General features: G+C 44.2%; 4 protein-coding genes across 6 annotated transcripts; 1 reads left to right on the forward strand and 3 right to left on the reverse strand.

Moving 5' to 3' along the window:
* Positions 1 to 1,972: 1,972 nt before the first annotated feature.
* Positions 1,973 to 6,687, reverse strand: LOC117396862 (protein AMBP). Its single transcript, XM_059005524.1, has 10 exons — positions 6,514 to 6,687; positions 6,139 to 6,281; positions 5,565 to 5,641; positions 5,187 to 5,300; positions 4,780 to 4,881; positions 4,620 to 4,663; positions 3,975 to 4,050; positions 3,374 to 3,541; positions 2,842 to 3,015; positions 1,973 to 2,153 (listed from the first exon to the last, which is right to left on the reverse strand). The coding sequence occupies exons 1-10, from the start codon at positions 6,616 to 6,618 to the stop codon at positions 2,116 to 2,118; spliced, it is 1,041 nt and encodes a 346-aa protein (XP_058861507.1). The 5' UTR covers positions 6,619 to 6,687; the 3' UTR covers positions 1,973 to 2,115.
* Positions 6,688 to 8,405: 1,718 nt separating this feature from the next.
* LOC117396857 (prostaglandin-H2 D-isomerase) lies at positions 8,406 to 11,591 on the reverse strand. 2 transcript variants are annotated; one of them, XM_059005525.1, is made up of 7 exons: positions 11,436 to 11,591; positions 10,131 to 10,270; positions 9,959 to 10,035; positions 9,716 to 9,820; positions 9,508 to 9,609; positions 9,113 to 9,138; positions 8,406 to 8,656 (listed from the first exon to the last, which is right to left on the reverse strand). In XM_059005525.1, exons 1-6 carry the CDS (start codon positions 11,529 to 11,531, stop codon positions 9,125 to 9,127), a joined length of 534 nt encoding a protein of 177 aa, XP_058861508.1. In that variant the 5' UTR covers positions 11,532 to 11,591; the 3' UTR covers positions 8,406 to 8,656; positions 9,113 to 9,124. The 2 variants fall into 2 exon arrangements, with proteins under 2 accessions (XP_058861508.1, XP_033850998.2); XM_033995107.3 differs by having other exon boundaries at positions 8,406 to 8,696.
* A 1,080-nt stretch (positions 11,592 to 12,671) lies between these two features.
* LOC117396833 (solute carrier family 2, facilitated glucose transporter member 8) lies at positions 12,672 to 19,763 on the reverse strand. Of its 2 annotated transcripts, none has more exons than XM_059005217.1 (11): positions 19,647 to 19,763; positions 18,009 to 18,109; positions 17,135 to 17,297; positions 16,850 to 17,056; positions 16,456 to 16,555; positions 16,104 to 16,315; positions 15,690 to 15,839; positions 15,332 to 15,440; positions 14,838 to 15,014; positions 14,180 to 14,325; positions 12,672 to 13,528 (listed from the first exon to the last, which is right to left on the reverse strand). In XM_059005217.1, exons 2-11 carry the CDS (start codon positions 18,107 to 18,109, stop codon positions 13,388 to 13,390), a joined length of 1,506 nt encoding a protein of 501 aa, XP_058861200.1. In that variant the 5' UTR covers positions 19,647 to 19,763; the 3' UTR covers positions 12,672 to 13,387. The 2 variants fall into 2 exon arrangements, with proteins under 2 accessions (XP_058861200.1, XP_058861201.1); XM_059005218.1 differs by lacking the exon at positions 19,647 to 19,763 and adding an exon at positions 18,530 to 18,639.
* Positions 19,649 to 27,681, forward strand: LOC117396834 (F-box/WD repeat-containing protein 2). Its single transcript, XM_033995078.3, has 8 exons — positions 19,649 to 19,782; positions 20,345 to 20,854; positions 21,415 to 21,609; positions 22,220 to 22,353; positions 23,319 to 23,405; positions 23,949 to 24,118; positions 24,688 to 24,735; positions 25,878 to 27,681. The coding sequence occupies exons 2-8, from the start codon at positions 20,365 to 20,367 to the stop codon at positions 26,164 to 26,166; spliced, it is 1,413 nt and encodes a 470-aa protein (XP_033850969.1). The 5' UTR covers positions 19,649 to 19,782; positions 20,345 to 20,364; the 3' UTR covers positions 26,167 to 27,681.
* The last annotated feature ends 95 nt before the right edge of the window (positions 27,682 to 27,776 follow it).

Below are 27,776 nucleotides of genomic sequence, written 5' to 3' on the forward strand. Positions count from 1 at the left end.
AATTAGTTTAGTTACATGCTTACTGGGCTGTATCAGGTCTGTTTGACCTAGTTTCTAACTGCGTTTTTAACATTAAAAGGTGTTCCAAACTCTGGGCCTGTCTAGGCTCGTGCGTGCCGGTGTATTGTCCTGCAAATGCTAAGAAACCCTTTCTGCAGCCTCCTTGTCTCACTGCCTCTCTCTCTCCTACAGGACAGGAAGGCTACCCGATACAGACCCACGCACAAAGGCCCTGGGATAAGAAAGCTGTTTATTGAGGTTCCTGTGAAAGGAATTCCTTTGTACCTCTCTCTCTCTCTCTCTCTCACTCCCCCTCCCCCACTCAGAACCGGTTCTTCCAGACTGACAGACACCCCCCTTGAGGAGGACCCGGGGAATCCTGTTATAACGCCACTGCAGCACCCTGTGCAACCCTCAGCTGAGTCAATACCACAGTGTTGCCAGTAATTGCAACCACAATACAGTGCAGCAGACTCAAGTCTACTGGACACCTGCCTGCGTATTTTCTTGTTTTTTTAATGTATGTTAGACATTGTGTTTCGCAGGCTTGCAAAGGTTTGGAACGGTCTGCGTTGTGCTTCGTAAAGAAAGCAAAGCTCAGCCCCAGCAGTGCTTTCTCAATCAGCTAACCAGACTGCTTACACACCCCTTAGAAAAGTGGTCCATAGGTAAAGCAGAGAAAGGTGTAATAAAGCATGGTAAAGCATAGGTGAGCACTGTAAAGCTTAAACTGCACAATTACTATGAAGATGTACCGTGGTGAACACATTAGTCTGATTACTCTTGCTTTGACAATATATTCCCTTTCTACCTGCCCCTGGGGCTCCATCAGTGCTTATTGATCTCTCTGTTTTGGCCGGTGTTAAGATGTTGCTGAGAAAGCAGACTGGATAAAGATCCTTTAAAAGTGGAAGCTGTGGAAGGGACAGGGCTGCCCTGGGATGACATTCCGGTTCCAGTTTTCCCTGATCCCAGCTCTCACAGATTCCGGAAGGACCGCAGGAAATCTCCTCAGTTCCGTTTTCCTTTCCCGGATGCTGTCAGTGTTCGAATCTCGGAACCCGGAACCCGGAACTCGGAACCCCCCACGGTGCAGGGAGCTGAGAAAGGAAGCTGCAGACCGGAGCCAGGTGAGGCAGGGAAGTGAGTGAAGCGAGGACGCCACCTGCTGGACACAACCGTCTCTGCAGGGCAGTTGAAAACCACGCTCTGTTCTGTTTCTACAGTTGTTCAGGGTCTGTCGTTATGGAGTCTATATCATAGTTCTCTCAAATCTGTCTTTACCTAAAGCAGTTAAAATAACATTTGAAGCTTCTTGCTGTTCAAATGGCATGATCTTTATATGGGGGCTGGGAGACAATATACTACAAGTGTGAGTGGCAGTGCATCTCAGTTTAGTCTATTGTTGCATGTTGGCAGCGCATAGATTTCTGCATTTCCCTTTTCAAGACACCCGCATGCCTACGGCTGCACCTGGATATTCACACTTGATACGAGCAATTCAAAAATAAATAAAGGTTGTTCGCTGGCATTGTGTAGCTCACCCGCAGCGGAAAGCAGACGAACTGGAAAGAGCTGTTTGTGAACAGAGAGCACAGAAAGAAGCCCCTCCAGCAGCACAGAGCTACACTCCCAAGTGTGGAAACGACAAGACAAGCGCTGGGGAGTGTATGGCCCATTTCCTCACACTCAGACCCCTTACTTACTAAACAGCCTGCTGTCTCTGAGTCGACGCTACAGAGAAATATTTTAATAAGCAAGACATCTCACAGGTAGGACGGTTCCCACGAAATGCTTTTCCTTCACCTAGGAAAGCAGCACAGCTGGGGGTGGGGAGTTTGTTTTCGGATAACTTCACTCAGACCACTTGCTCACTAAATATCTCCGTGTCCCGGATTTAAAATAGTCTTGCTGTGAATCATTTGTCGTTTCCAACAGCACACCAGGGTCAAAAATAAATACAGAGTCATGCTTTTCATCGTCTGGTTATATATATGTATATCGTTTTTAATCAGACTGAATCATAGACAGTATTACAGGCTGACAATCCGTTGAAAGCTGGATGAATTCTGGATCCACTTTCTTCAGCCCTACAAGGATCAGCATCCGCTTTCTTCAGTTCTTTTTCAGCAGACCAAGGAACTCCTCCTCACCTGTTGCAGAACACGTGGAAAACATGAAGCAGCGATTTCAGGACATTGTAACCCGTTTTGAAAGATCTGAGAGCACTACTTAACCCTTGAGATGAACCTGTGCAGGCCCTGCGGTCACAAAGTGAATCAACTGAACAAGTCAACGAAATGTCCAAAGAGCAGCTCTCTCTGCCTTGTTGGTCCATGTCTACTGTGTTACTGGACAGAGCGTCTCTTACTGTGTGTTTACCTGTGCGTCATAGACCTACCTGGCTGTCTCACAGTGTCAGTAAAGCAGTACAGTTTGCAAACTGAAGACATTGTCTTGGGAACTGGCCAGCGAGAGAGAGCAGCAGTGAAAACAGTTAGGAGGCTCTCTTGCAGGTTTGGTTTGAAAGCGTTTAATATACACCTTTAATATCTGCTAACTGCTTTTGCAGCCTGCCTGTTTGTGGTGTCTTGCATGTGGTTGTACCTGTAAAGGCCTCTGCTGCCATCTAGTGGTTTAATATTGGAATAACTCATTTAATTCATCATGGCATTCCCAAGTCATTGCTTTCAATGATAGAAACTGATAGAAAAAGGATGCTTATTTTAACTCACATCCAAGTGCATTCGGGTATCTTTTCCCCTGTCTCTCTTTTCTTCAAGAGATTCAGGACTACAAGTACCAGGATGCATTGCGGCGAGAGTTTAAAACTGCCCCTACCATCCCTCAGGGTCCCGCAGTACTCCTCACACTCCTTCTGGGTGTAGAACCTGTTGCCGTTGCCCTGGCAACTGCTGTATTTGAAAGGGACGCACTTCCCGCTGGTGGAGTCGAAAGCCCAGAGCTCAGTGGATGTGGTGCAGGAGCCACTCTGTATGGGCAACCGGCAGACAGCTGAGAGGGGGAGAGAGAGGGAGAGAGGGGGTGAGAGGGAGGGAGAGGGGGAGAGGGAGAGAGAGAGAGAGCGGGAGAGGGAGAGGGAGGGAGGGCGTGAGAGGGAGAGGGAGCAGGAGAGGGAGAGAAGGGTGAGAGGGAGGGAGGAAGGGAGAGGGAGAGAGGGGTGAGAGGGAGAGAGAGGGGAGAGGAAGGGAGAGGGAGAGCGGTCATCATGCTTGTGCCTGCTAGTCTTCCACACGTCCTCATATAAAGACTAGAAGAGTTTTCTTTATGCATGAATGTGTCAGTGAGTGGAGCTGCGAGGTCAGCTTCATGCAAGCCTGCAGTATTCAGATCCACCCTGCTGTTCTCTCACCCTCGGTCCTGCAGCTCTGCAGACACTCCTTCTCTGTCACAAAGTTGTTCTCGTTGCCAAGGCAACCCCCGTAGGAGAACTCCTGGCAGGTCATGAGGGTGGCATTGTAGAAGAACCGTGTCTCATACCCGAAGCAGGGTCCCTGGTCCTGGGGCAGCTTACAGGAGTCTGTGTGGAGAGTGGAGGAGTCTCGCTTTACACTCTTAATACCCGGGGGCAACAAAAAGGAACAGCGGCACAACTCAGGAACAGGGAGAGCATTTATACACTGACTGCTTATTGCCATTAGGAATGTTACCACTATTGCCACAGTTAACCAAGCCTTAACACTGAACAGAGAGCTAAGCAAGGCTTTCACATCCAGCCTCTATAGTCTAATCCCTGCCACACCTGTTTACACAATACAATGTGCAGTATCACGTTTATAGTATTACACTTCAGTGGGGTTTTTTCACCTTATCTAAGGCATTGGCTTAATGGTGTTAAGTTGCTTTTTTAGGCTTAAGAAACACTTAGGAAGGAATTACAGAGTAGGTGATTTCATGCAACTGGCCAGGTACCAGTATGTATACCAGTATGTATACCAGTATGTATAGCTGACCTTCATTGCGGAAAAATGGGCTGTCATCGCCTGATCCCTCGGGAGGCTGGGCTTGACCGACATCCCTGCGGACTTTCTGAGAGAACAAAGAAAGCCTGGAGTTACTGACACTGCCCCCTAGCTGCTAGGAGGAGAAGGCTGCGCTAGAAACAGTGGCGTCATCAGCGATTTGTTTTAAAACGAAGAGCCAGGAGGACATGAGGAGCGTCTGGGAGCGATCAGAGGCTGTTTGACCCATCAAGGCTCCTCCGTTTTGTTAACCGCAAAAGTCGAAATGTTGCTGTTAATCCTCCTTCAGAGGATTCTTATGACCTCTCAGTATACTGAAGCCTAACAATGATCCATTTCTTGTTGTGCATTCCTCCCCGCAGCGATGCTCATTTTTCTATGCGTTGAGCTTCATAGCCGGCGTGAGATTTCAACGTATATATTCCTGTCCCGGGATATATATACATTGTAAATCATTTTACACTTCTAATACTTTCAGAATGCTAGCATATTGATTTAGACTGTATCACACTGCATTCATACAACGCGTGTCGTGATTTATTTTTTTTTCATAGAAAAATGTCTCTGGTACTTAATGGGTTACAATGTATCGCAGGAAGAGAGGAGTGTGGGGGACCGTCCTTCTGTCTCACTCACCAGCAGCACAGGCTCTTCTCTGATCTCGCTGGGCTGGCACTCCTCTGTTTGGGGAGAAAGGGCGAGAGGGTCAGGGTCAGGTTCAGCGATACTAGGAGGAAGACCTAGTGAGTCGATGCTGGGAGGGAGACCTGGTCAGTGATTATTAGGAATGTCTCACCTGTCTTTGGTAGAATTTGGAAGGTGTCCTCTCCGAACCCCTGCTCCAGAGCGAACTGTTTGAACTCGGCCAGCAGGCTGGGGCGCAGTTCCTGGGTACGGCCTGTAGAGGGGCGGGGAGAGCAGATTTGAACAAATTCCATTGAGCATGCCTCCTTGGGTGAATTAAATACGGTTTGCAAAACGTAGCTGGGCGAGGTGGGTGGGGTGGGGTTAGATGCTTAGATTACTCGAAGGAAAATGACAATGAAAAAGGAATTGGTTATAAAAGTTATGGTACGGGGAGGTGTTTGGAACGCATGTTAGTCTCGGGGTTGGCTCCCTCTGTTCAGTGTAGAAAACGTGCTGAAGTTTTCTATGGGTGACTCGGGAGAGCGCTGAGACAGGGGAGTCGGGGCGTCTCCTTACCGTACAGTTTGGCGGTCTTGGTGACTTTGCCTTCCTTTTGTGTCAGCATCAGTACCATGGCGTATTCATCGTAGTTTGTGCGAACGACATAGACATCGACATCCGCATTCCACCCTGGAAATGCAAAAAGAGAGAGAGAGAGAGAGAGAGAGAGAGAGAGAGAGAGAGAGAGAGAGAGAGAGAGAGAGAGAGAGAGAGAGAGAGAGCTTGTAACCAGCATATTAAACAGTGCTTCGCAAAATGAAAATTCATAACAACGCTAAAACTACTAAAACCATGCTTTGCAAACTGCAAGCAAGCTCGATCGAATTAATAAAAATGTTCTTTCAGGGCTGATTTCAGGAAAGACGTGCCAGCGTGTCTGTTGAAGGGACTCACGGCTGACATGATACTTCATGTGTCCCGGGGTCTCGGTCTCTCTGTACACCGCAGTCTTCTCCGTGCACTGGCCGTTCCTGGTGTAACACACAGAAAAGCGTCTCTAATGACAGGGTATTTACACAGCAGCTACTTGGTAAATGCATGTGCACTTACATATCACTACAATGCTATTAATGTGGAGCAGTGTGGAGTAGTGGTTAGGGCTCTGGACTCTTGACCAGAGGGTCGTGGGTTCAATCCCACGTGGGGGACACTGCTGTTGTACCCTTGAGCAAGGTATTTTACCTAGATTGCTCCAGTAAAAACCCAACTGTATAAATGGGTAATTGTATGTAAAAATAATGTGATATCTGTATAATGTGAAATAATGTATAATGTGATACCTTGTAACAATTGTAAGTCGCCCTGGATAAGGGCGTCTGCTAAGAAATAAATAATAATAATAATAATAATAATAATAATAATAATAATAATAATAGTTACACACACGCTGAATCTACCTTCTCTGTATCCGCTTGCTGTTCTCTGAGTGTAATAAAGTTTCAGTATTAATCTGAGCGGAGGGACTCACGCAGTGAAGGTGACGGTTGCGTCAACCTGGCCTCTCTCGTTGGACGGTTTCAGGACCAGGGTGCTCATGGACATCTTGCTCTTGCGGGCAATCAGCCAGGGGCAGGTGGAGGCCAGTCCGAGGCTGTACCACTTACCCATGAACTGCAACAGAAACACAGGCCGTGACTCCCCTCAAACACACACACAGCAGCAAACACGCACAGCAATTTAAACAAAACAGAACCATATCTAGCCACGCATCTGCCCACACTGTTGCTTTTTCAATAATTGAAATGCAGCGCTGGTGCGCGTGTTTGGAAACGCGTGCACAGCTCTCTCTCTCGATGTAATAAGAAGGGCGTGCGTATTTAAAACGGAGAGCTCTCTTCTTTACCCGGTCCTGGTCGAAGTTTTCTTGAACCTCATCGGCAGGCTCTCGAGGCAGCACCAACCCCGTCACGAGGGGCAGCGCGAGGAGAAGGCTGAGCGTGCCCTGCATCTTGGTCCTGTCCTGTGATGAGTGAGCGATCTCTCTGAGTTGCGCGGGGGTGAGGAACACATGCCACCCCTCTCACATGCACCTCTCTCCTATATGAATTAACTCGCCCTCAGGGACACTGACCCTCAGTGTACTGCAATCTCTGCGTTTGCTTAACCCCGTCGGTAAATACAGCAAGGGGAGGAAAGGTCTCATGGATCTGCAAGCTCTGAGACTTGTTTTATATCTACGGCATATTTAGGGCATAGCTATTTGTTTTCAGTTCTGAAAACGCCTTGTATCGTTCCCAGGGGTGCAACTCGTTTTGAAAATGGTTTAGCAGCAGAGGCCCCTGGTGTGGGCATGTCTTCGGGGGTGCACAGTAGCTGATAGTATGGTAGAGCACTTCATTGGTCTTGTCAGGGTCTGGAGGCACGGAGACTGTGTGTGACTCACCTGTGTCCCGTGGGGTGCTGGCTTCTCTGTAACACAGCGTGCCCCTCTCCATCGTCAGGGTAGACTAGCAGCATACATAACAAAGCTTAATGATACTCTTTTAAACCCCGCTGCCTCCACACACACACGCACATCCTTTCCTTTTAATGAATGGAGCTCTTATTTCCTTTGATAATGTTTCACTACGTTCAGGTAATTGCATTGCATTCAGTTTACCTTTCCCGTTCAGTCTAGGGTAACTCCCTGCCTCGTGACACTGTTGTGTAATGTGGGTTAATGTCCACTGGGGGGAAACTGGGACCACCAAACTCCATGTACAGGGTGTTCTGTAACGCAGGCATCATAGCTATCTGTGATACGGATTAGGTGCTCTCTGCTGACGATCAGCACCACACGTCTCAATGATCTAAATCAGCTCCTCTTTGCTTAAAAACATTGCAGTACAGATGCAGAGGTTTGCCTGGGGCTGTACTGCAGAGTCCAGCCAACACATGGGGAGGGATGATTGCAAAGAGAGCACAGAAACTGCATGACTTCATGATTCCACCCTCCAGAGTCAGCTCTGTGAGGGGTCCCAATCGGGGCTGGAAAACAAATCTGGCTGTAGAATCGCCTCCCTCCCCTGATCCAGCATCAACACTGGGGGGTCAGGGACAGTGACCCACAGAACACGACACATTTACACAACCTCGCTGGTAAACAGAGAGAGTGGGGATCTGTACTCTCACAGAGAGAGACCGACCAAGACTAAAAGAAAGATTTTCATCCTGTTTAATCATTCAACAAAACAAACATGTAGGAGGAGAACAAATAACCAGGAGCAGGGAAGGCTGAAGCAGCCAACGGTCCAGGATTACAGGCATCCTGGAGCACACAAACACCAGGGCTGCTGCGTGTATTTATTTAAAGGCTCAGTGCAAACAAACAGGGTCAGCACTATTGGTTCCTGCCGTTACGAAATGCTGCTAGAAGATAACAAGTGACTCTGCAATAAAAAATTGATCAGAGCTGTCCAAACTAAAAAACACAAAGCTCTTAAAAGAATGAGAATATGTAAGTCTGTTAAATCAGAGTTCACACCCCTTCGGGAGTTTGTGTTCAGTAGACATGTTATACATTTTTTGATTCTGCATCTTGCTTGGACAAAAAAAAAAAAAAAAAAAAAGCTACATACAAGCGCCATACAGCTCTGGTGTATTGGGTAAGTCACTGGTTAATTGGAAATACAGTGGGATGACTCCAGCCCTCCCCAACAACTGAAAGAGATACCAGAAAAGTGCAGTTGTTGAGTTTTGCTGTTCATTCAGAGAGGTGCAGGACAGTCCACAGCCGTTTTAAAAGAACAGGACACGTTGTTTATTTAATTGTATTTATTCATTAAAAAGGTTACATTGCTTAAAAAGGTTTGTGGAATGAAATAACTTGCTCGGAATGGGGTTTCCAAGGTTACAGAGCTTGTAGAAGGCTCTGCATTCCGTTTGGGAGGAATGTTCCGTTTGTTCGATTAGGACAAGCTTTAGGAAGCCAGCGGACGACTGTGTCGATGAATGTCAGGAAGAGCGGCTTTGCGTGTGGATCAGGTGCTGCGATTCAAACGAAGTCTCTGAATTAAATAAAAGCAACATGGTTTGAAGCAAGGACTCCTGCAATGGAAACAAATACAAAAAGTATAATTTCATTTATTGTGACTTCTGAATATCCAGCCTGTTACCAAAGGAGTCAACGCAGCTGGGAGAGAGACAATGGCACGGCTTTGGTAGAACGATCCCACGGTGGCTCTGTTCTCAGATTCTTTAGCTACCATGGCTTACCCTGCAACAGTATGAATCCACACACATGCTGGCAATCCACTGCAGTAGTGATGCTACCCTATCAGCACAAGGCAGAGTGCAGCAGCACCAGTGGCTCTGTGAATGCTCTCTGCAATGCTTCTTCTCTCTGCAAGAGTTTCTTCAGGGTAATGCACTGGGATTACGATGGGATATCCCGTACAAGAGGCTGCTAAATCGCCCAAATGTTGGGCTTGTCTTTCAAAACGTACTAGAATTGTATTGCTCACCTCGATTCCACCTTAAGGACAGTCCTCTGAAAATTAAGAGAAATTTAAAATTACATTAGATACATACCGGTATGCAAGAGACAGTATTTGATATGACGACTGTCATTTGAAATCGTCACAACACACACATGTGAAAAGCAGCAAGCACTAACCTATACTGAAAGTGAACTCAAGTCAGCAGGCTCGGGATCCTCAGGATTAGTTTAGAGGCGTTATCTTTCTTGTACTACGATTGAGGTCTCTGCCTCGTCTCATCTGGTCTGACCAGCAGGGGGCGCAGTGGTACGGCGAGGTGAACCAACCCCTGGTTGCTTTCCCTGAACCTACAAGTTCCCCTTGACTGTGAACTGCCGACAACGTTAATACCAGCTTATCTGAGGGGGGGCTGCGTTTACCTGCGGCGAGTGGAATCACAATGGAATCCTCTGGTAAGCCCTGGGCCAGCGAGAACGCTTTGAATTTCTCCATCAGCTCTGCCCTGAGCTTCTGCTTCCTTCCTGTAAAACATGAGAGAGAGAGAGAGAGAGAGAGAGATACAATATTTCCCAATTTAAAAATAATTAAAATCTATTACACAAACACTATTTTTTTTGCTGCACCTACCATACATGGCCACCTGTGTGTTCCCTGTCGGATTGCTTTTGAGGACCAGAGCGTACTCGTCGTAGTTGGTGTCCACTATTGTGATGTCTTTCAATGCATTTGACCCTGGAGATCACAAAACGCTCATTAAACTGGCCTCACTTAATCCATCTTCCCAGTCCCTGGACGCTAACCACCAAGCCCCGCCTCCGACCCCGCCCCCAACCACCAAGCCCCGCCCCCACCCCCAGGAGTTCCACTTACTTGTGCTGAAGTACTTGAAATGACCTGGCGTGTCTGTCTTCTCATACAGGAAAGTTACACTGTGACAACCAGAAGACCTGATTACAAAAACACAAACAACCTTTTTAAAAGCCTGCATTAAAACAGCCGGCCCCAGTGTGCTGCAGGGATTGCACCGCAGAGAGACACTCACTTGAGCTGCCACATGGTCACGTTGACACTGCCAGTCTCCGTGGGGACCAGCACACCCACACTGATCTTGAGGCTGTCCCGGTACTGCCTGAACCAATCCGAGTTGTAGGCAAGTCCGACCCGGTGCCACTTTCCTGCAAACTGAACACAGACATGACGGCTCAGCACCGCGTCAAATCAATACAAAACTGACACCGTTTTGTTTAAATTTGTATTTATTTATTTAATGATAGCCTAAATATTAAATAAAACGTTATATAAATGAGTTTTTTTTTTAATCAATGATTCAAATATGTACCTACACCTTTTAGAGGTATATATATATATATATATATATATATATATATATATATATATATATATATATATATATATATATATATATATATATATAAACACACGGACATCAATTCTATAACGTTTTATTGAATATTTCAAAGCAGCACCTAGGAAGCTGTGTATTCGCGTTACCCTACAAATCACACCGCTGAACTGAGCGTGTAGCAGATGCGCAGCCACAATGTAACGCACGCCAGAATAATATTGTGACACGGTGTTACACAATGTAACGCACGCCAGAATAATATTGTGACACGGTGTTACACAATGTAACGCACGCCAGAATAATATTGTGACACGGTGTTACACAATGTAACGCACGCCACAATAATATTGTGACACGGTGTTACACAATGTAACGCACGCCACAATAATATTGTGACACGGTGTTACACAATGTAACGCACGCCACAATAATATTGTGACACGGTGTTACACAATGTAACGCACGCCACAATAATATTGTGACACGGTGTTACACAATGTAACGCACGCCAGAATAATATTGCGACACGGCGTCATTTACATCGCGGCGGTTGCTTTTTTAAAATGCTTCAACACCTTCACAAACAAAAATGTTGCAAATTTTCCACTGAAATTAGACTACATGGATTCTAGATGTTTTGTAGCAGACCTTATTTTCAGATTCAATGTATCTTACATTCATAAAGCGGTTTTGTTTTTGCATGGGTTTCCATTCCGACACTTTTAAACACTGAATCTGCATCCTCATACTTTTTATGACCAACAAGCTGATCTGTTAATTGCGGTAAAGGAGGAGCGAAATACCATCATGTAAATGAGCGTTTCCAGTACGCCACCGATCGTGAATCAAATCCCAGCGACTCCGAAAGGCTTACAAATAAAACACATACAGATCACCCCACGCAAAGTCACGTTTTGCACTGAAACTCAACATTATAAAAGCTATGTCATTCTAACCGGCCGATACATTGGCAGAACTTACCCTTTGTAGGTCGAAGTCTTTCTGTGGAAGGATGTGCGCGCCCTCGGTTAAAACGCAAAGGGCTCCGAGAACCGTCAACAACACAACAACCTTCATTTCTGCAGCGTCAGACGTCTCTCTCCAAACCAAACGATGCCCTGCACGCGTTACTGCTGCTTTATAAAACAGCTGACAGTCATGCTTTCAAACCCCGGCCCCCTCTCCCATGCTATTAAACCCCGCCCCCTCTCCCATGCTATTAAACCACGCCCCCTCTCCCATGCTATTAAACCCCGCCCCCTCCCCCATGCTATTAAACCACACCCCCTCTCCCATGCTATTAAACCACGCCCCCTCTCCCATGCTATTAAACCACGCCCCCTCTCCCATGCTATTAAACCACGCCCCCTCTCCCATGCTATTAAACCCCGCCCCCTCCCAGTCAGTACCGACACAGTGCGTGCTGGTTTCTATAGCTCATGACCTGCACCCTGGGGAGCAGCGTGGAGTGCCAGTGGGTGCGTTCACGACACACAGACTTTCGTCATTCTCGCAGAATCGGAGCAAGTAGCCAATGAATTTTCAGAATCTTTGCAGAATCTGCGCAGACTTAGCAAAGTCTACCTCTCGTGAACGCACCCAGTGTTTTAAGACAGGAAGTGATGCACTCCTGCATTTTTCCCCAATTCAATTCCATCACATTGTGCAAAGTGGCCATCGTTTGAGAAGCGAGCGAGTGCAGAATGACAGCTTTAAAAACCTTCCCCCTCCCACGCGGACACGGCCGGAATAAAGGCATTGGCACCTCAAGCTAGTTCATTCCATTCTGCAGCGGCAGAAACGGAAAGGAATTCACAGTGATAATAATACAAATAAGAGCGAGATGTGGGAATACTCTGTGCTTGTAGGACTGAGGCTGTTAAAACTGCAACGCTAATGAAGTTCCTACCTTCCTCTCTGTTTGCACACTGAAGTGGTGTGAACACACACTGCCAATTTCACTGATACTGGATGCCCTGGGGGGCTGGGATGCTGTTTTTCAGAGCTGTGGTGCACTAAGGGCTGTCAATTAGGATGGTTTATACGCTTGTGTGGCAGGTGTCACCCTTAACGTGTTAACAGAGGACAGGGAGGGGAATAAGAAGTGACTTCAGTGTTTGTGAAGGACTGGAAGACCAAGGAGGAGATGGGAGTGGAAAATCAGAGATGGACAACCATAGTGAAAACAAACACAAAAAAAAACACACACGCCCAAACATCTGCTCTTCCATGACAAGCTGGTTTATTTGCTAATTAAAAGGTTTAGAGATCACAGTATATATTATTCTTACAGTTTGATTTTCCTTAAGACGGTTACAATCACAGATATTAATGTTACGCCTTTATCCACTGAGGGGAGTTTCATTTACATACAGTGCACTGCACAGCTGAATCGCAGCCTGTGCCAAACATGATCCTCTTATCTGTCTGCTACAATATGCAAGCATGGGCGAGGTTTTAAAAACAAACTACAACAGTCTTCATCTCTGAATTCAGGAGTAGCAGCTCCTTCCAGTACTGGAAGGGCGGTCTTGCATTGACAGAGCAGAGCAGCTTTTGACCTGAGCGGTGGAGGCTATGCAAAGACCCAGACAGCCCACTGGACCCAAGCCACCTCCTTTACCCACACTGTGACCACATCATAACCAATCATTCAGTCTGTGGACTTACTCCATGCTTGGTACACGGAGTTATCCGCAGCACAAAAAGGACTAGATCCCATCGACCAAGCAGTTATGGAGCTGGTATGCCTTTTTGGCTTGTGAATTAATACAATCACCGTATTATTATTAGTGTTAGTTTTAGCCCAGGAAGAGGATATTACTTTGCCCGCTCTGTTCAGCAGTTGTGGTAAAGATCTCCTTCGCTGTGTACACAGGGGTAGGATCGTATTGTCCTGTCAGTAACACTGGCCTGTGCGTGCGACCCCAGGGCTAGGAGGAACCTCTGAAGTGCTCCTCGATTTGTTCCAGAGATTTCCCCTTCGTTTCGGGAACAAAGAACACGGTGAACAGGACGTTTAGAACACAGAACCCAGAGAACAGCCAGAAGGTTCCGGAATTAGCAAGGAGATTCTAGAGAGGGAAATGAATGGAACACAGGGGTTAGGAGTCAGTGGAATACATGGGGGTCTACTGGAATGATCTCAACACCTTGAATTGCTGAAACCCACAGAAAGAGGACTTTGTTTCCTTTTTTGTTTTTGGAGCATTTTCGCTTGGTGCGTGTGGGGGGGGGGGGGGGGCCTTATTGCTTACCCGTAACTCACACACATGTATATTAGATCAGGGATGGAAACAAGACTCCCGTTGCATAGCAGCTGGATCCGTTCCCTGGTTTTGCTAGGAGTTTAACACATTAAATGCCCTTGTCCTCATTTGAGGACAGGCTACTTTGTAATTTTTTTGGAGCATTTGTAACTGGCACCTACCTGTTATTTTAATGTTCTCTTTAACTATATCGTTATGAGAACTTAATCTAGTTTTGTTAACTGCAGAAGTGAAGTCTGAATGCAATGCAGCAAATTACATAAATACAGCTTGTGTGTTGTGATTTTTTTCAAAAGAAATGAATTCGGTTCTAAATAGGTTAATAAGACACACCTGAGCCTGTTACCTATACACTGTAGCTAATCAAGCTCGTAGTAAAACCTGGAATGGGTGAAACCGCTATGCAATAGGAGTTCCACCCCCGTTAAACACATTGCGGTTGCATTGGCTGCTTACCAGGAGATCATGAAACTCCTTGGTGATGATGAAGGCAGAGCCCCAGTTGGTCAGCACACACGCCCCGCTGGCGAAGCCTCGAGATTTAGCTGGGAAGATCTCAGACATCACCAGCCAAGGGATGGGACCCCACCCCAGTGCAAAACCTAGGAGCGCAAACACAGGACCTGCACACCTCTGAACACACACACACACACACACACACATCCAAACAATACAGGAGCAATCACAGAGCAGGGGGGGGGGGGGGCAAATCACAGAGCAGGGGGGGGGGCAAATCACAGAGCTGAAGAGCCTCGAAGGGGCTTCTGGCTTTCATTCCACCCGACTTCTCGACGACTTCACTCAACTGATTATTCTCTTAATTGGTCAACACTAACATTTTCTTCCAGGTCTTTAGCCATTGCTGATTTAAAAGATACCCAGAAAACCTGCAGGATTGTGGCTCTCCAGGACCAGGGTTGGCCCCCCTGTTACCGATGTTACATACAGGGCAAGGTTATTACAAAGGAGCTGCTTCATGCAAGCCCACAGGTGGTCTTTCTGGATGTCCTTGAGTGGGGTATCCACTGCATCATACATTATTAGACTGCATCATATGGAGATCTCACTTGTAACACACAGCCCTGTGTCTGCCTTCATTATCAGGGATTCTTACCTGCTATAAACATGCCCATACTGCCCAGGGCAAGCCAGGCAAGGGCTCCCTCTGTCGAGCCACCAGGACTTGGGGTGGTAAAGAGATAAAGACCGTGGATAGAGGAGTTGCTGGGGTCTGCAGCGGTGAGTTTAAAGTAGACTCCGAATACCCCTGTACTGATCGCCATGGTGACCCCTGCGAAGAGAGACATGAAAGAACGCCCAGGACTTCACACACTGCGATCACGAGGAAACCATTCTGTAGACCTCCTGGCAGTAAGGCGTGCAAAGTTGTTTTAATCTAGTCAGGTACCAAATAAACAGCTGCCCGAATCTCTGTTTCTTTGAAAGCGGAGACCTACTTAAAACAGCTGTGCACAACATGTTACATTTCCGGCATTATCTAATCACTTTAATGAGCATTTATATCAGTTGTTAAAAAACAAAAAGACAAAAGAAAAAGATAAACCCGCGGGCGGCGCGTGACACTTAAGAAGGGAGAGAGATTCTCACCTGATATGATAAGCAAGACTTTCCTCCCAGCCCTGTCCATGATCAGAGCTGCCACTGCGGTCAGGGAGACCTGAACGGCAGCTACGATGACTGTAGCCACACTGCTGTTCTGCAAGCAGAGAAGCACAGGAAAGGAAAGGAGAGAGACACACATCACCTTGATGTTACACAACGAAAAACAAAGACAGCGCTGAAGAGGACCTGAAATATGTAACTTAGTTGTTTGGTGCTAGTTTTGTAAAACTAACTGGTGTTAATTAAAGACTGGAGTAAATGCTTTGAAAAGATCCAGACTTATTTTTGTTCTTTGAATGGCACTGTTCAAAAAACTTTTTGGGCAGGTTTTCAGCGATTCTACCTTAAAGTTTGCTTCTTCAAAGATCGTCTGGGCGTAAAACATTATGGCATTGATTCCAGTCATCTGCTGCAGAAACATCAAGAGCACCCCGATAATGAAGGGCTTGTAGATCTCGGGCTTCTGCAGGTCCTGTAATTGGAGTCTGCTTCCCTAAAAAAAAAAGATAGTCCAAAGAATGGAATAAAAGAAGACTCAGGTTTACGATCTCGAGCTCTGCTCTTTTTAACCCTGTCAGGGCTGAATTGTTTTTGTCGAGCTGAAGAATAAACTCCTTCATTGAGCTTGCATGAGAATGGGACTGGAGTGTTTTTACATATATTTCTCCACTACCTCAGACTGGGATTTTATGAATTTCAAGAGCGCCTCCTGTGGGTGCATTTCGTAACTGCGATTTTTGCACCTCCCCAGCCTCACCCGCTCCGCAGAGCTGTCCTCAATCTGCCTGCACTCCCACTCGTGGTCCACCTCGGGGCCCCTGAGGAAGCGCAGGGCCACGCATGCCTCCGCGCGCCGGTTCTGTGTCAGCAGGTACCTGGGGGTCTCCGGCATGAAACACATGAGCACCAGCATGAGAGCGGGGGGCAGGGAGCAGACCACCGCCAGCCAGCGCCAGTCCAGAACCAGACCTGGGGAGAGGAAACCAAGACACACGCCAGGGGTGAGAACCCACAGCACTGCCAACCAGCCAGCATCACTACTGAACCAGACCTGGGGACAGGAAACCAAGACACGCGCCAAGGAGTGAGAACCCACATGTCGCCGTTACCTGCTATGTACGCCCCCATTATGCCCGTCACCACCATGAGCTGCACACAGGACCCCAGTGTCCCTCGAACCCGGGTATGAGCCGTCTCCGAAATATACAGCTGCAAGATCCAGAGGAGAGAGGAGCTTTTCAGGGGTTTAACTTAACATTAAATCAAGCTCTATAATACCAGCACGATGACAGACAGGAGAACCAGTAAGTGGCTTTGCAATTTCACAAATGGACTGCAGGTGTTAACTTGTACGATTCATTGATTAAAAACGCCTAGGTGATCAGGAGATGTGAAAATAACGGTATCAGACATTGTGACTGCCCGACTGTTCCTTCACAGCTGAGAAACTCCAGAGGTTTGATCACAATTGGCCGAGCGGTTCTCAAGATCTCAACCACTTACAGGCACGACCAGGGAGGTCACGCCACTAGCCAGTCCGGTCAGCACGCGCCCCAAATACAGCATCCAGATGCTCTGTGCAGAGATGATGATGGTGAAGCCGAAGATGAAGGGGATGGAACACATCATCAAGCTCAGCTTTCGGCCGATCTTATCCACCAACCAGCCCCCGATTACACCTCCCAGGGCAGCCCCGAGAGTGACAACAGACTGGGGGACAGAAGAAGGAAAGTTAGTCATGCTTAGCCCTTTTCATGTTTGCGACTTTTAGGGAACTGCGATGCTCACCCCAAACCAGGAGGCCTCTTCGTTCCCCAGTCTCAGATTGGGGTCGCTGATTCTCTGCAGGTCAGGGATGGCTGGGGAGCTGTATCCCAGGACAAACCCAAAACTAAGAGGCCCCAGGACAGCGGCAAAGGTGGCCAGGTACAGCTTCCCATTCTGCACCTTGCTGTAAAACACAAAAAGGGGGGAAATACAAAAACTATATGGTATTGAAAAAAAAAAAAAAAGTGGGAAGCAACAGGATTGTGGTTGCAATAACATCTGGAATAAAATAGCTATTTTGTAATATATATATAATTTTTTTTATTTATTTTTTTATCAGAACAGGACAAGTGATAACCATAGCTTAGGGCTTTAGCCAACAAGCTATTAGTTTGGTTATTGAGAAAATTGTGCTAAGGAGGCTTCTTACCAAAATGATACCCCGGCTGGAATCAATGTAAAAGGTAACTACAGAGGTAGCAATCTGTGTGTGCAAAATGAACCTTGAGCTGTATTTGTATTTTAACAAGCATTCGTTTCCATCTGGCAGCTTCTGTTCTCCCATTAACACCCATTGAACGTGACAATGACTCAATTAACTTCAAACTGCGTGAAAGCTTTGCAGCAGCTGTTTTGTGAACATCGCAAAGCAAAAGCAATGACACTGGTTTAGCCTTTTCAACACCATGTCAATAAACACAACACGTCACCTGTTATTCTATGCAAATGTTGCTGTAATTGTTTTTAATGTACTATATTAATAACACCCGTGCTACCTTTTAACAAGTTGAACTTTTAAGTAATGAAGTCTATGGTAAATCCGAACTGTGGGCTGTCACTGACATCGTCAGTAGTTCCTCAGAAAAACAGGTTCTAACATTTTTTTAATGCTTACTCGAGGTAGTTCTGTTCTTCCGAATCGTTTTGTGCATCCAGGAGGTTAACCGAACCGTCCACTGCACCTAGCAGAGGCTTCGACTCTTCGGAGGAGTCCATCTGGACACATAAACCGCGGACACCCGGGGGGAAAATGAAATAGAAATTTAAGAAAAAAATATATATTTTAATGAAAGATGCAATAATATCACTGTTCGCAGCATTCCGTATTCGTCCAATCACATTAATGCACGATCACAAAATATGCACACACACAATCATTTATATGCCTGGAATGTTGCAAAGCTGCGTTTTAAAAAATCACAAGCAAGCTGAAAAAACACAAAAACAAAAAAACACTACACTCGTTTCACGTGATGGTCACTTGTTCTGTTTTTTTTTTTTTTTTTTTTTTTACCACTAAACCGGTACAGCTCGTAGTACGAGTCGTACGGTAAATGCAAAACAACCAAACTGAATGGGAAGCAATGTTCGCGTTTATTTTATTTACAATTGCATTGCTCTAAAACCTCGTTTTACCTTCAGTTCCTCTTGATGAATCAGGGAATGTATCGTGTGATCGTCACCAGATATACAGATCAATAATTGAACACACAGAGGAAATGCTATAAACAAAACCTAGCTGGACGCAATGCATTCTGGAGGTTGTAGTTTTTTCAAGTGTTTTAGTCCTTTCCAAAGGGATCCTTCTCTGTGGTTGTTTTGGACTTTGTAGAATATATTTCATGAGAAACCAAATGCGGTGTATATATATATAGTTTTTAATGTTTACTTTTCATATTTGGAACCTCGAACAAATTTGACGTTTTTGCCACTGTTCAAACTATAGAAAAGCTAGTCTTGCTTTCTGGGAGTTTCTTAACCTCACGGCTGAAAGAAAGAAAGTGAAATGTTCTTAATTATTTTATACATATTTATTCCCCTGTGCAATTCGTTTTAATACCAAATTAAAACAAATTAGCGTTTCTTTTTACAGACCTAAAGAAATTGAGGTAAAAAAAAAAACGTGCAAGACTCTGTTCACCACAAACGGTTTATATAAATGGTGCCTACTGAATTATTATATTTTGTACAGCAAAAACAGCAACTTTTTTTGCCGTTTTCAGAACATGTGTTATTTTTTCCCCCTGAATCCTACATTCACATCAGTGCCATTGCACCAAACCCGCCGCCTCCCTCCGCTCCGCGATGCCTGCCTGCCGACTTCCTTCTGCTCGCTTCCTGTCACCGTCTGCGGCGGATTCAGAGGAGAGGTGACCGCGTCATAGTAACCAGCAAATAAAAATAAATAATAATAATAATAATAATAATAATAAAAACAGCGTAACAGTTTCCCTCCTTAGGATATTACTTCAGACATTTTAAAGAAGGCCTTTGGTGGGACATCGCAGATTCAGTCCCACCGAGCTCGATTTTTGCCTCTGGCCGAGTAGGGTAGGCGGGTGAAACCGAACAAAACTCCGTTTTTTTTTTTTTTTCTCTCATTTTTGTATTTATACGGCAAGATGCAGGCTTTAGAAAACTATCTTACTTAGTTTATGTGTTTAATATATGTATGTTTTAACCCTTGCGCTTAATAATTGGTGGTTTCAAAACATATTCGATTTTAGTTTACATGCAGTAAAACAAACCTTACCGCAGCAGGATATTTTAACTTCACAGTGTTTTCTTTAAATACAAGTTCGTTGAAAAGTTGAGTCTTGAACGCACCCCATGTAAAATCATATTTAGGGCGGTTGCTGTTCTCTGCAGACCGGCTTCTACGGGAAATGGTAAGTTCAGGAAGATATGATAATTTTGTTCTGATTAACAGTACGTTACGAATGCTACACATGTATTATCATTCACGGTAGCGTACACACCGAGCTAACCATTTTCTACAGATGTGGTTAATTACATTTTGGTAGCGTTTTGAGTGTGTGTGTATAATATATAATATCATTTCAGCTGTAGAGGGACTAGATTTGTTTTCTACACCTGTATGTAGACGCTGGATATTGATGTGTTTTACACTCATGTTTCATTAATGAGTTAATTTTATGTGTGAGTGTGTTAGATGTTTAGATTTTTTTTAAACATGCAGAAGAATTATATAAAGTGTAATTTGACTGGTGGAGTTTGGAAAGAAATTACATTATTTTACATATAAACATTTCCTTATTTATCTTACCCAGTGCACAAAAAAAACAATAGGATTGTGGTTGCAATAACATCTGAAAAAAAGAAGCTATATATATATATATATATATATATATATATATATATATATATATATATATATATATATATATAATATATTTATTTATTTATTTATTTATTTTTTACGTTGCCAAGGTAAACGCTCCCATGACCTCATGGAGAGAAAGCGCTTTGAAGCATGGCTCCAATCTGTTTCCACTTCCTTTCTCACCTTGACGGAGCCCCAGAAGAATGAGACCCTGGATCACCTGATCAGCCTGAGCGGGGCGGTGCAGCTCCGACACCTGTCCAACAACCTGGAGACTCTGCTCAAGAGGGACTTCCTCCGCCTCCTCCCCCTGGAGCTCACCTTCTACCTGCTCAGGTGGCTCGACCCCAAGACCTTGCTCACCTGCTGCCTGGTGTGCAAGCGCTGGAACAAGGTCATCGGCGCCTGCACGGAGGTATGGCAGGGAGCCTGCAAAGCGCTCGGCTGGCAGGTCGACGACTCCCTTCAGGACGCCATGCACTGGAAGAAGGTTTACATGAAGGCCAAGCTGAGGATGAGGCAGCTGGAGGAGCGAGAAGCCTTCGAGACCTCCTCTTTAATTGGGCACAGCGCCAGGGTGTATGCACTCTACTACAAGGATGGGCTGCTGTGCACAGGTAGGGCGCCGCTCTCCACGCCCAAGCGTTACGTTTTTCAGTGGTGGTGCCGACGCCCTTGCTGTTAAAAAGCACCCAGCACGAACGCCAAAGCTGTGGTGCAGATGTTTCTGGCTTTGTTGGCTGTAAATAATTGCAGGGTTCTCTTTTAGTTTTGGGTTTAGAAGCAGATTTAAAAAACAAACAAACAAAAAAGGCGCTGTAAGGATAGCGACAGCATCGTATTAATTTAATCCTAGGGTTAGCCGTCATTGAATTCAATTATTAAATTTGATGCTAATGCTTTAGCTTTAATGAAAAGTATGACATTGGAACACGACAAAAAACGGGTGCATGTTTTTCGGATCGTAAATGCAATTTTTTTTTCTTTTTTTTTTCTACGGTTTTTGATGCTTTAAATGTTAGTCCTTCCTGAAGTGGCAGCAATTTAGACAAGTTTCAAAATCGCTCCTGTCCATGTGAGTAACAGCGAACAGCTTTGAGGAGATGGTTGGTATTTAAGCTGGCAGATGAGTTCTGTATTATTATTATTGTTAGTGTTGTTGTGATTATTTTAACAGGCTCCGATGACTTGTCAGCGAAACTGTGGGATGTTTGCACTGGGCAGTGTATCTATGGCATTCAGACGCACACTTGTGCTGCAGTGAAGTTTGATGAACAGAAGCTAGTGACTGGATCCTTCGACAACACCATCGCCTGCTGGGAATGGAGCACGGGGGCCAAAATCCAGCAATTCCGGGGACACACTGGCGCGGGTAGGACTGCTAATAAAGTGAGACGCGCAGCGATGCCAGACTCCTTCTGCAGAGCAGTTTGAACCCTTCCGAGTGTCACTTAATTAGTCGCGCATCATAAGGTAAAGCATAGTGCAGTGTGCAGTGGAAGCCTGCTTTCCATCGGTGTGGTATAGACAGGCTGCTTACTGCAGAGGAGTGTCGGTGCTTTAGCCCCACAAGTGTGATAGGAAACACAATATGAATCCCCTCCCGGCTACTTACTTTTACATCGAGGATGAGATGCAAAACCTGACCAGACAGCCGCGCTCAGCCGCTCGGGCAATGTAAGTCAGATTCGTATTTGCATTGCATAGTTTATATGGATTTCATATTCTACATTGCTGTTCTGCATGATCATTATGAATTTTAAAGTGCATGTGATCGCTCTGGGGAAATTATTATGAATATCCCCCCCAGCAATAATCATTAATGTGCTCCACTAGATGGCAGTGTTTATTTCAGTGGACAATCCAGTCGGTCACTATTCAAAATAAAAATAAATAAATCCGTGCTCAGAACTTCTGATTATGTATGTATTATTTTTTTGTGTAAAATGAATTGATCTCTTTTTGTCTGTGTGTGTGTGCAGTCTTTAGTGTAGATTACAATGACGAGCTGGATACCTTGGTCAGCGGCTCTGCAGATTTTACAGTGAAGGTCTGGTCCTTGTCTGCGGGGGCGTGCCTCAACACCCTGACTGGACACACCGAATGGGTGACAAAGGTACAGGAACTGAAACAGCAGCTTTACTGAGAGAAATACAGCAGCACTTTACTGTGTCGCCTGCGTCTCTTGAGCATGCATCTTGCAGGGATGGAAGTCAGACTCCTATTCCATAGCAGTTTCACCCATTCCAGGTTTTGCTACGAGCTTGATCAGCTGCAGTGTATGAGTAACAAGCTCAGGTGTGTCTGATTAAACTTGTAGGAAAACCAGGAATGGATCAAACTGCTCTGCAAGGGGAGTCTTATTGCCATCCCTGTTTGCCGGTTCTGTGGGGCTGTTCAGCCGAACATCCAGATAAGAAATAAGAAATGTTTAATAGGTTAATGTTTGCCAAGTGTTAAACCATTAGACTCCATCCCTGAATGATTAACCGTTATCAAAGACACGCACTGTGGTGTTTACACAGCAGGATGCATGCAATGTGAGGTTATTTATTCTTTCACATGTAGTGTCATGCACATTAATGTTGTAGTATAAAAAAAAAAACCTCTCCACCTGCTTTATCAGAGATGTGAGACTCAAGAATCAATCGCACACGTAGCTATATTAAAAGTGTTTCTGCTTTACCTTCGGATTCACCTTTCCTTCCTCACACACTAAGTGTTTGGATCGTATGGTGTTTTGCATACAGTATTATTATTATTATTATTATTATTATTATTATTATTATTATTATTATTTATTTCTTAGCAGACGCCCTTATCCAGGGCGACTTACAATTGTTACAAGATATCACATTATTTCACATTATACAGATATCACATTATTTTTACATACAATTACCCATTTATACAGTTGGGTTTTTACTGGAGCAATCTAGGTAAAGTACCTTGCTCAAGGGTACAACAGCAGTGTCCCCCACTGGGGATTGAACCCACAACCTTCTGGTCAAGAGTCCAGAACCCTAACCACTTTAGTATATTGCATTACTAAAGTTAATGGTTTTCTTCTTTTCAATTTAGGTGGTTTTACAAAAGAGTGAGGTGGAATCAGTGATGCATAGTCCCGGGGACTATATTTTACTGAGTGCTGATAAATATGAAATCAAGGTAACTATGTAACTGTATCGTTTGCTGCTTTTGTATGAAGTCTTTGTAGGTGCACGTTACTCTCTGTAGTTACACAATACATCCACCAGAGGTCAGTGTTGAGCTAGCTGGAGTACAGCACAATGAAAACTCCCAATAATAAACTAAGTACAGGTACTGCATTAGAAAGTCCTTCAGAATGATGTCTATTGTATTGCAGACCTATGCATTTCTTGATATGTTAATGCTTTATGAATATGGCTTAAAGGGAGCCTAAGTGTGAAGCTTATTGATAAAAAAAAATCTATTGGATTCATATTTACCACTCACATATGATGAATGTTTAAATAATGTGTTCACATTTGTGTTCCCAGTACTAGCAAGATATACCGGTCCAGTGAATAAGTGAATACGCTCCCCACCAGCAGCGCTCGTTTAAGGCTGGCACACACGAGAGAGCACAAACACTCTTGAATATGACCTGTCCTCGATGACCCTCACATTGCACTGTGCCCCGGAGGATGCTTGGTTTTTGTTCCCAGCCAGCGTTGTTTTGTCTTTTAGATCTGGCCAATAGGAAGAGAAGTGAACTGCAAGTGCTTGAAGACCCTGTCGGTGTCTGAGGACCGCAGCGTGTGCCTGCAGCCCAGGCTCCAGTTCGACGGCAGATACATCGTGTGCAGCTCCGATCTCGGGTTGTACCAGTGGGACTTTGCCAGTTATGACATTCTTAGGTATAACTTGCCATTTTGTTGGCAGTGACGTGTTTGTTTTTCCTATTGCTTTTATGGAATCAAAGTCTGCTTGTGCAATAATATATATATATATATATATATATATATATATATATATATATATATATATATATATATGTATATATATATGTGTATATGTGTGTGTGGGACACAGCTGCAGGTGAAGAAAGAGTACTGTAGTTTGCAGAGTTTAAGTGGTTTATCAGCAATGTTAAAACACCATCATTGTATGCAATACCACAGTCTTGACACCAGGGCATTTATAAACTAGCTTCGTCTTTTTCTGCTTAAATCAAGTACCGGAACTCGGGCATTATGAGGTTCTGTACAGTCTTGATTTCATGCAAGCACTTGCTTTGTGATCTGCTCACAAAAAGTTTACTTTTTAATAATGAATTACCCCGGTGTTAACAGTTAGCTCGCTAAACCATTCATCTGGGCATGCTTTGAAAGGGTCCCCCCTCTCTGTGTATTTCAATAGCTGTGACGTCACAGTACATTGTGCTGTACTCACTGCTGTGTACTAATTGCATCTGTTTCTGTGATAGTAAACCAGCACAAGGAACGTTGTTGACGTGGTCGCATATAGCTGAACGGTAAGAGTTTTAAACATCTTAATCTAAATACAATTAGAATAATAATTTGTATGATCTTGTCCAGATTCATAAGCAATGTCCCATTTCTTCTGGTACTTTGTAAAATAAATAACGAACCCACTGGGCCACTGATACAGAACCTTATTGACGTAAATCTTCTGCTCTGTCCAGTTAGACGTTGCTGTCATTCGACGCACTACCTTTTTAAAAGGGAGACCAGTGACATGGCTTAGAAACTCTTTTTACATTGAGCTACCAAAGCTGTGAAATAGTTTTTCATTGTCCAGTATTGTTACTTTTATTCATACCATAACTTCGTTGTCAAAAAAAAACAAAAAACAACAATTCTCTACATTTTCCTTGCAATTTGGACTTCTGTGGCATAGTTCAATTAATCGGACAAGATGATAACGATTGAGGGAAAGTCTGAGAGCGCAGTAGTAGCTACATTTTAGTGTTGAATGCTACTCCTCTGTCTTAATGGATAAACTTCCACACGTATGTACTGTATCTGTACCTAGCAGTATGCATATACCTGTCGGAGTGTAACCCCACTACTTTCTGATCAGCATTCATAGATTGAAATGTGTTCCAGGTCTTACGAGGAGATACATTAGCCACACCAATGCACAGTGGCTATGCTAATTCAATGTAAAACCTGGAAGTGTTCTTGTAAGGCTCAAACTGCTATGCAGTAGGAGTCTGATTTCCATCCCTGAACGTAACCACGATTAGGTCGCTAGCCCTTTACATCCGCTTAGATCAGTTAATTCTTGCTGTGGAGCTGAGTGTTGGGTCCTTTTCATTAGGAAAGTACTGCATCATTCAGAAACACCCAAGTGTTGCGTTACCTACCCTGTAATCCAGGGCTTGATACACAAGCCAGAATAAGCTTCGTGCAATTCTGTTTTTTTTCATTTGTATTTTTATTTAGGAAAGCCAGTTGGCTCAAAACTCTTAATTTGACTTTAGAGGACTAGAGTTATATTCATCTCATAATTAGACTTATTTAACTTTTATATGAGCTTTGATGTAGTACAAGGAAACAGTGGTTTGTGTTATGTAATCCCTGCAAACGGGCATAGTTAAATCTCTGCAATATGGACTTGAAACAAGTTGAATAGAATTATTTTGTTTTGCAGGGTCATCAAAACACAAGACTCTGCAAACCTGTCCTTGCTAAGTCTTGGAGAAGTGTTCGCCCTGCTGTTTGACAACCACTATCTGTACATAATGGACCTACGGACCGAACAAATAACAGGGCGCTGGCCTTTGCCCGCGTACAGGAAATCTAAAAGGGGCTCCAGCTTTCTCCCAGGGGTCACAGGGTGGCTTAACGGACTTGACGGCAGCAACGACGCTGGCTTGGTGTTTGCCACCAGCATGCCGGATCATAGCATTCACTTGGTGTTATGGAAGGAGAACGAGTGAAGCCGAAGAGAAGGAGCCTCATGTAACTGGCACTGCTTATTTTAAATCCATGCCCATGAAGTCCGACCAGCATTGCATGAACCAAAGGTTGGCACCTGAAGAATCTGCCATCCAGTGCACACGTAGCACCATCACACGCCCTGCTTTTTAAATACTACTACTACTACTAATAATAATAATACGAAAAAATAAATGCAAGCCGGCATGCTCAAAGACATTCTTTATTTTTTGTATTTATCGTCAATTTTTATTTCACTGTTTCAGTGGAGAACATTGAAAATCATGGAGCTTTTTTTTTTTTTAAGGAACTGCACTAAACAGCTTTCTCATTTTAATTAATTTTTGTTAGCATCTCTTTATTCGAATGAGAGCTCTTCCCCTTTTTTTCTTTTAGAATCTGATGAAAAATTTCTTTTAGAAAAATGATGAATGTACCAGTAAACAATAGCCTTTCTTAGGAGCTTTGTAACTTGTCAAAACGCCACATCTTCTGATGATAATAATAATAATAATAATAATAATAACAGGTCCCCTCTTGCATTGGACTAGTGAGTTTCACAGGATTGTCAGCAGAGAATCTGGCACCTTATTTTTGGCATCAACTGCCCGAGTTGTGGTGGTCAGTGCACACAACACACCAGAAAGCTGGCTGATCGGTGGCCTCTGACATTGATTGTTCTGTAGCGCGACTTTGGGTCCGCCCTGCATGTATATAATCTAATCGGACATCGTTGCTCAAGTATCTGATTGCTAAGACGTGGCGGTATTGAAATGTTGCCTAGTTTTCTTAGTGTTTCGTACTATACTATAAGGCACAACTGTCCTCAACTAACACAGCTAAGAAATTACAGAATAATCATTAGATGATTCTTCTTGTTTTTACTGTTATTATTAATGATGATGTCTGAACTAAACGTTTTGCTCCAGTGTAAAGTTTGCACATTTACCCTTTCTGCTAAACTGTTAATTTCAAACTAGCAATGCAAGTAGGAGCCCTTAAGCAATGCTATTATTATTATTATTATTATTATTATTATTATTATTATTTATTGCTAGGAAGCAAACTGTAGCAAAACGTTGCCCGAATCGGATTCCTTTGAGTCTAGTTCTGGGTTTTTAACATGTCGATGTTGTCTATAAACTACAGATAATTCAGCTGCTGTTGTTTTCAAGTTACCCTAAATGAGAAGGCGAAATGATACATTCATAAAGTTGTGTTTTCTTTCAGAACAATAATTATGTTTAATTAATTTAGGGTTTTTAAATGCCAAATCTCTCTCACTCTCTCTCTCTCTCTCTCTCTCTCTCTACACACATATATAATTTCAGGCAGAATTATTATTATTATTATTATTATTATTATTATATTCCCTTTGAATGTATTCACTTGCTGTCTGTGTTTCTCTTCCCTAACTTCAATTCTGTGACATGGACGCTCATTTCTGCTCCACTTGCTTTTCTGAGTGTCTTTATTTTTACACTATATTTCAATATAAAAAGAAATGCTTGATCCACCTTCCTCGATGTGATTCATTTTTCCAACCCATCTCGCCCAGAAATGACAAACGTCATTTCAACAGAGCCCAATTCTGCTATAATGACACATACAG

This window comes from Acipenser ruthenus, chromosome 31, assembly GCF_902713425.1.
Source record: "Acipenser ruthenus chromosome 31, fAciRut3.2 maternal haplotype, whole genome shotgun sequence".
NCBI classification, from domain to species: domain Eukaryota; kingdom Metazoa; phylum Chordata; class Actinopteri; order Acipenseriformes; family Acipenseridae; genus Acipenser; species Acipenser ruthenus.

Excerpts from the sequence above, each read along its gene's own strand:
- LOC117396857 (XM_059005525.1), bottom strand. The coding sequence starts at position 11,531 with ATGAAGGTTGTTGTGTTGTTGACGGTTCTCGGAGCCCTTTGCGTTTTA. Across the intron at positions 10,036-10,130 it reads GTGACCATGTGGCAGCTCAA|GTCTTCTGGTTGTCACAGTG; the intron begins GTGAGTGTCTCT and ends TTTTGTAATCAG. Across the intron at positions 9,821-9,958 it reads TTTCAAGTACTTCAGCACAA|GGTCAAATGCATTGAAAGAC; the intron begins GTAAGTGGAACT and ends TGTGATCTCCAG.
- LOC117396834 (XM_033995078.3), top strand. The coding sequence starts at position 20,365 with ATGGAGAGAAAGCGCTTTGAAGCATGGCTCCAATCTGTTTCCACTTCC. Across the intron at positions 20,855-21,414 it reads GGATGGGCTGCTGTGCACAG|GCTCCGATGACTTGTCAGCG; the intron begins GTAGGGCGCCGC and ends TTATTTTAACAG. Across the intron at positions 21,610-22,219 it reads CCGGGGACACACTGGCGCGG|TCTTTAGTGTAGATTACAAT; the intron begins GTAGGACTGCTA and ends GTGTGTGTGCAG.
- LOC117396833 (XM_059005217.1), bottom strand. The coding sequence starts at position 18,109 with ATGGACTCCTCCGAAGAGTCGAAGCCTCTGCTAGGTGCAGTGGACGGT. Across the intron at positions 17,057-17,134 it reads AAGAGGCCTCCTGGTTTGGG|TCTGTTGTCACTCTCGGGGC; the intron begins GTGAGCATCGCA and ends TCTGTCCCCCAG. Across the intron at positions 15,840-16,103 it reads AGGACAGCTCTGCGGAGCGG|GGAAGCAGACTCCAATTACA; the intron begins GTGAGGCTGGGG and ends TTTTTTTTTTAG.
- LOC117396862 (XM_059005524.1), bottom strand. The coding sequence starts at position 6,618 with ATGCAGGGCACGCTCAGCCTTCTCCTCGCGCTGCCCCTCGTGACGGGG. Across the intron at positions 6,282-6,513 it reads AAAACTTCGACCAGGACCGG|TTCATGGGTAAGTGGTACAG; the intron begins GTAAAGAAGAGA and ends TTTCTGTTGCAG. Across the intron at positions 4,882-5,186 it reads CAAGACCGCCAAACTGTACG|GCCGTACCCAGGAACTGCGC; the intron begins GTAAGGAGACGC and ends GCCCCTCTACAG.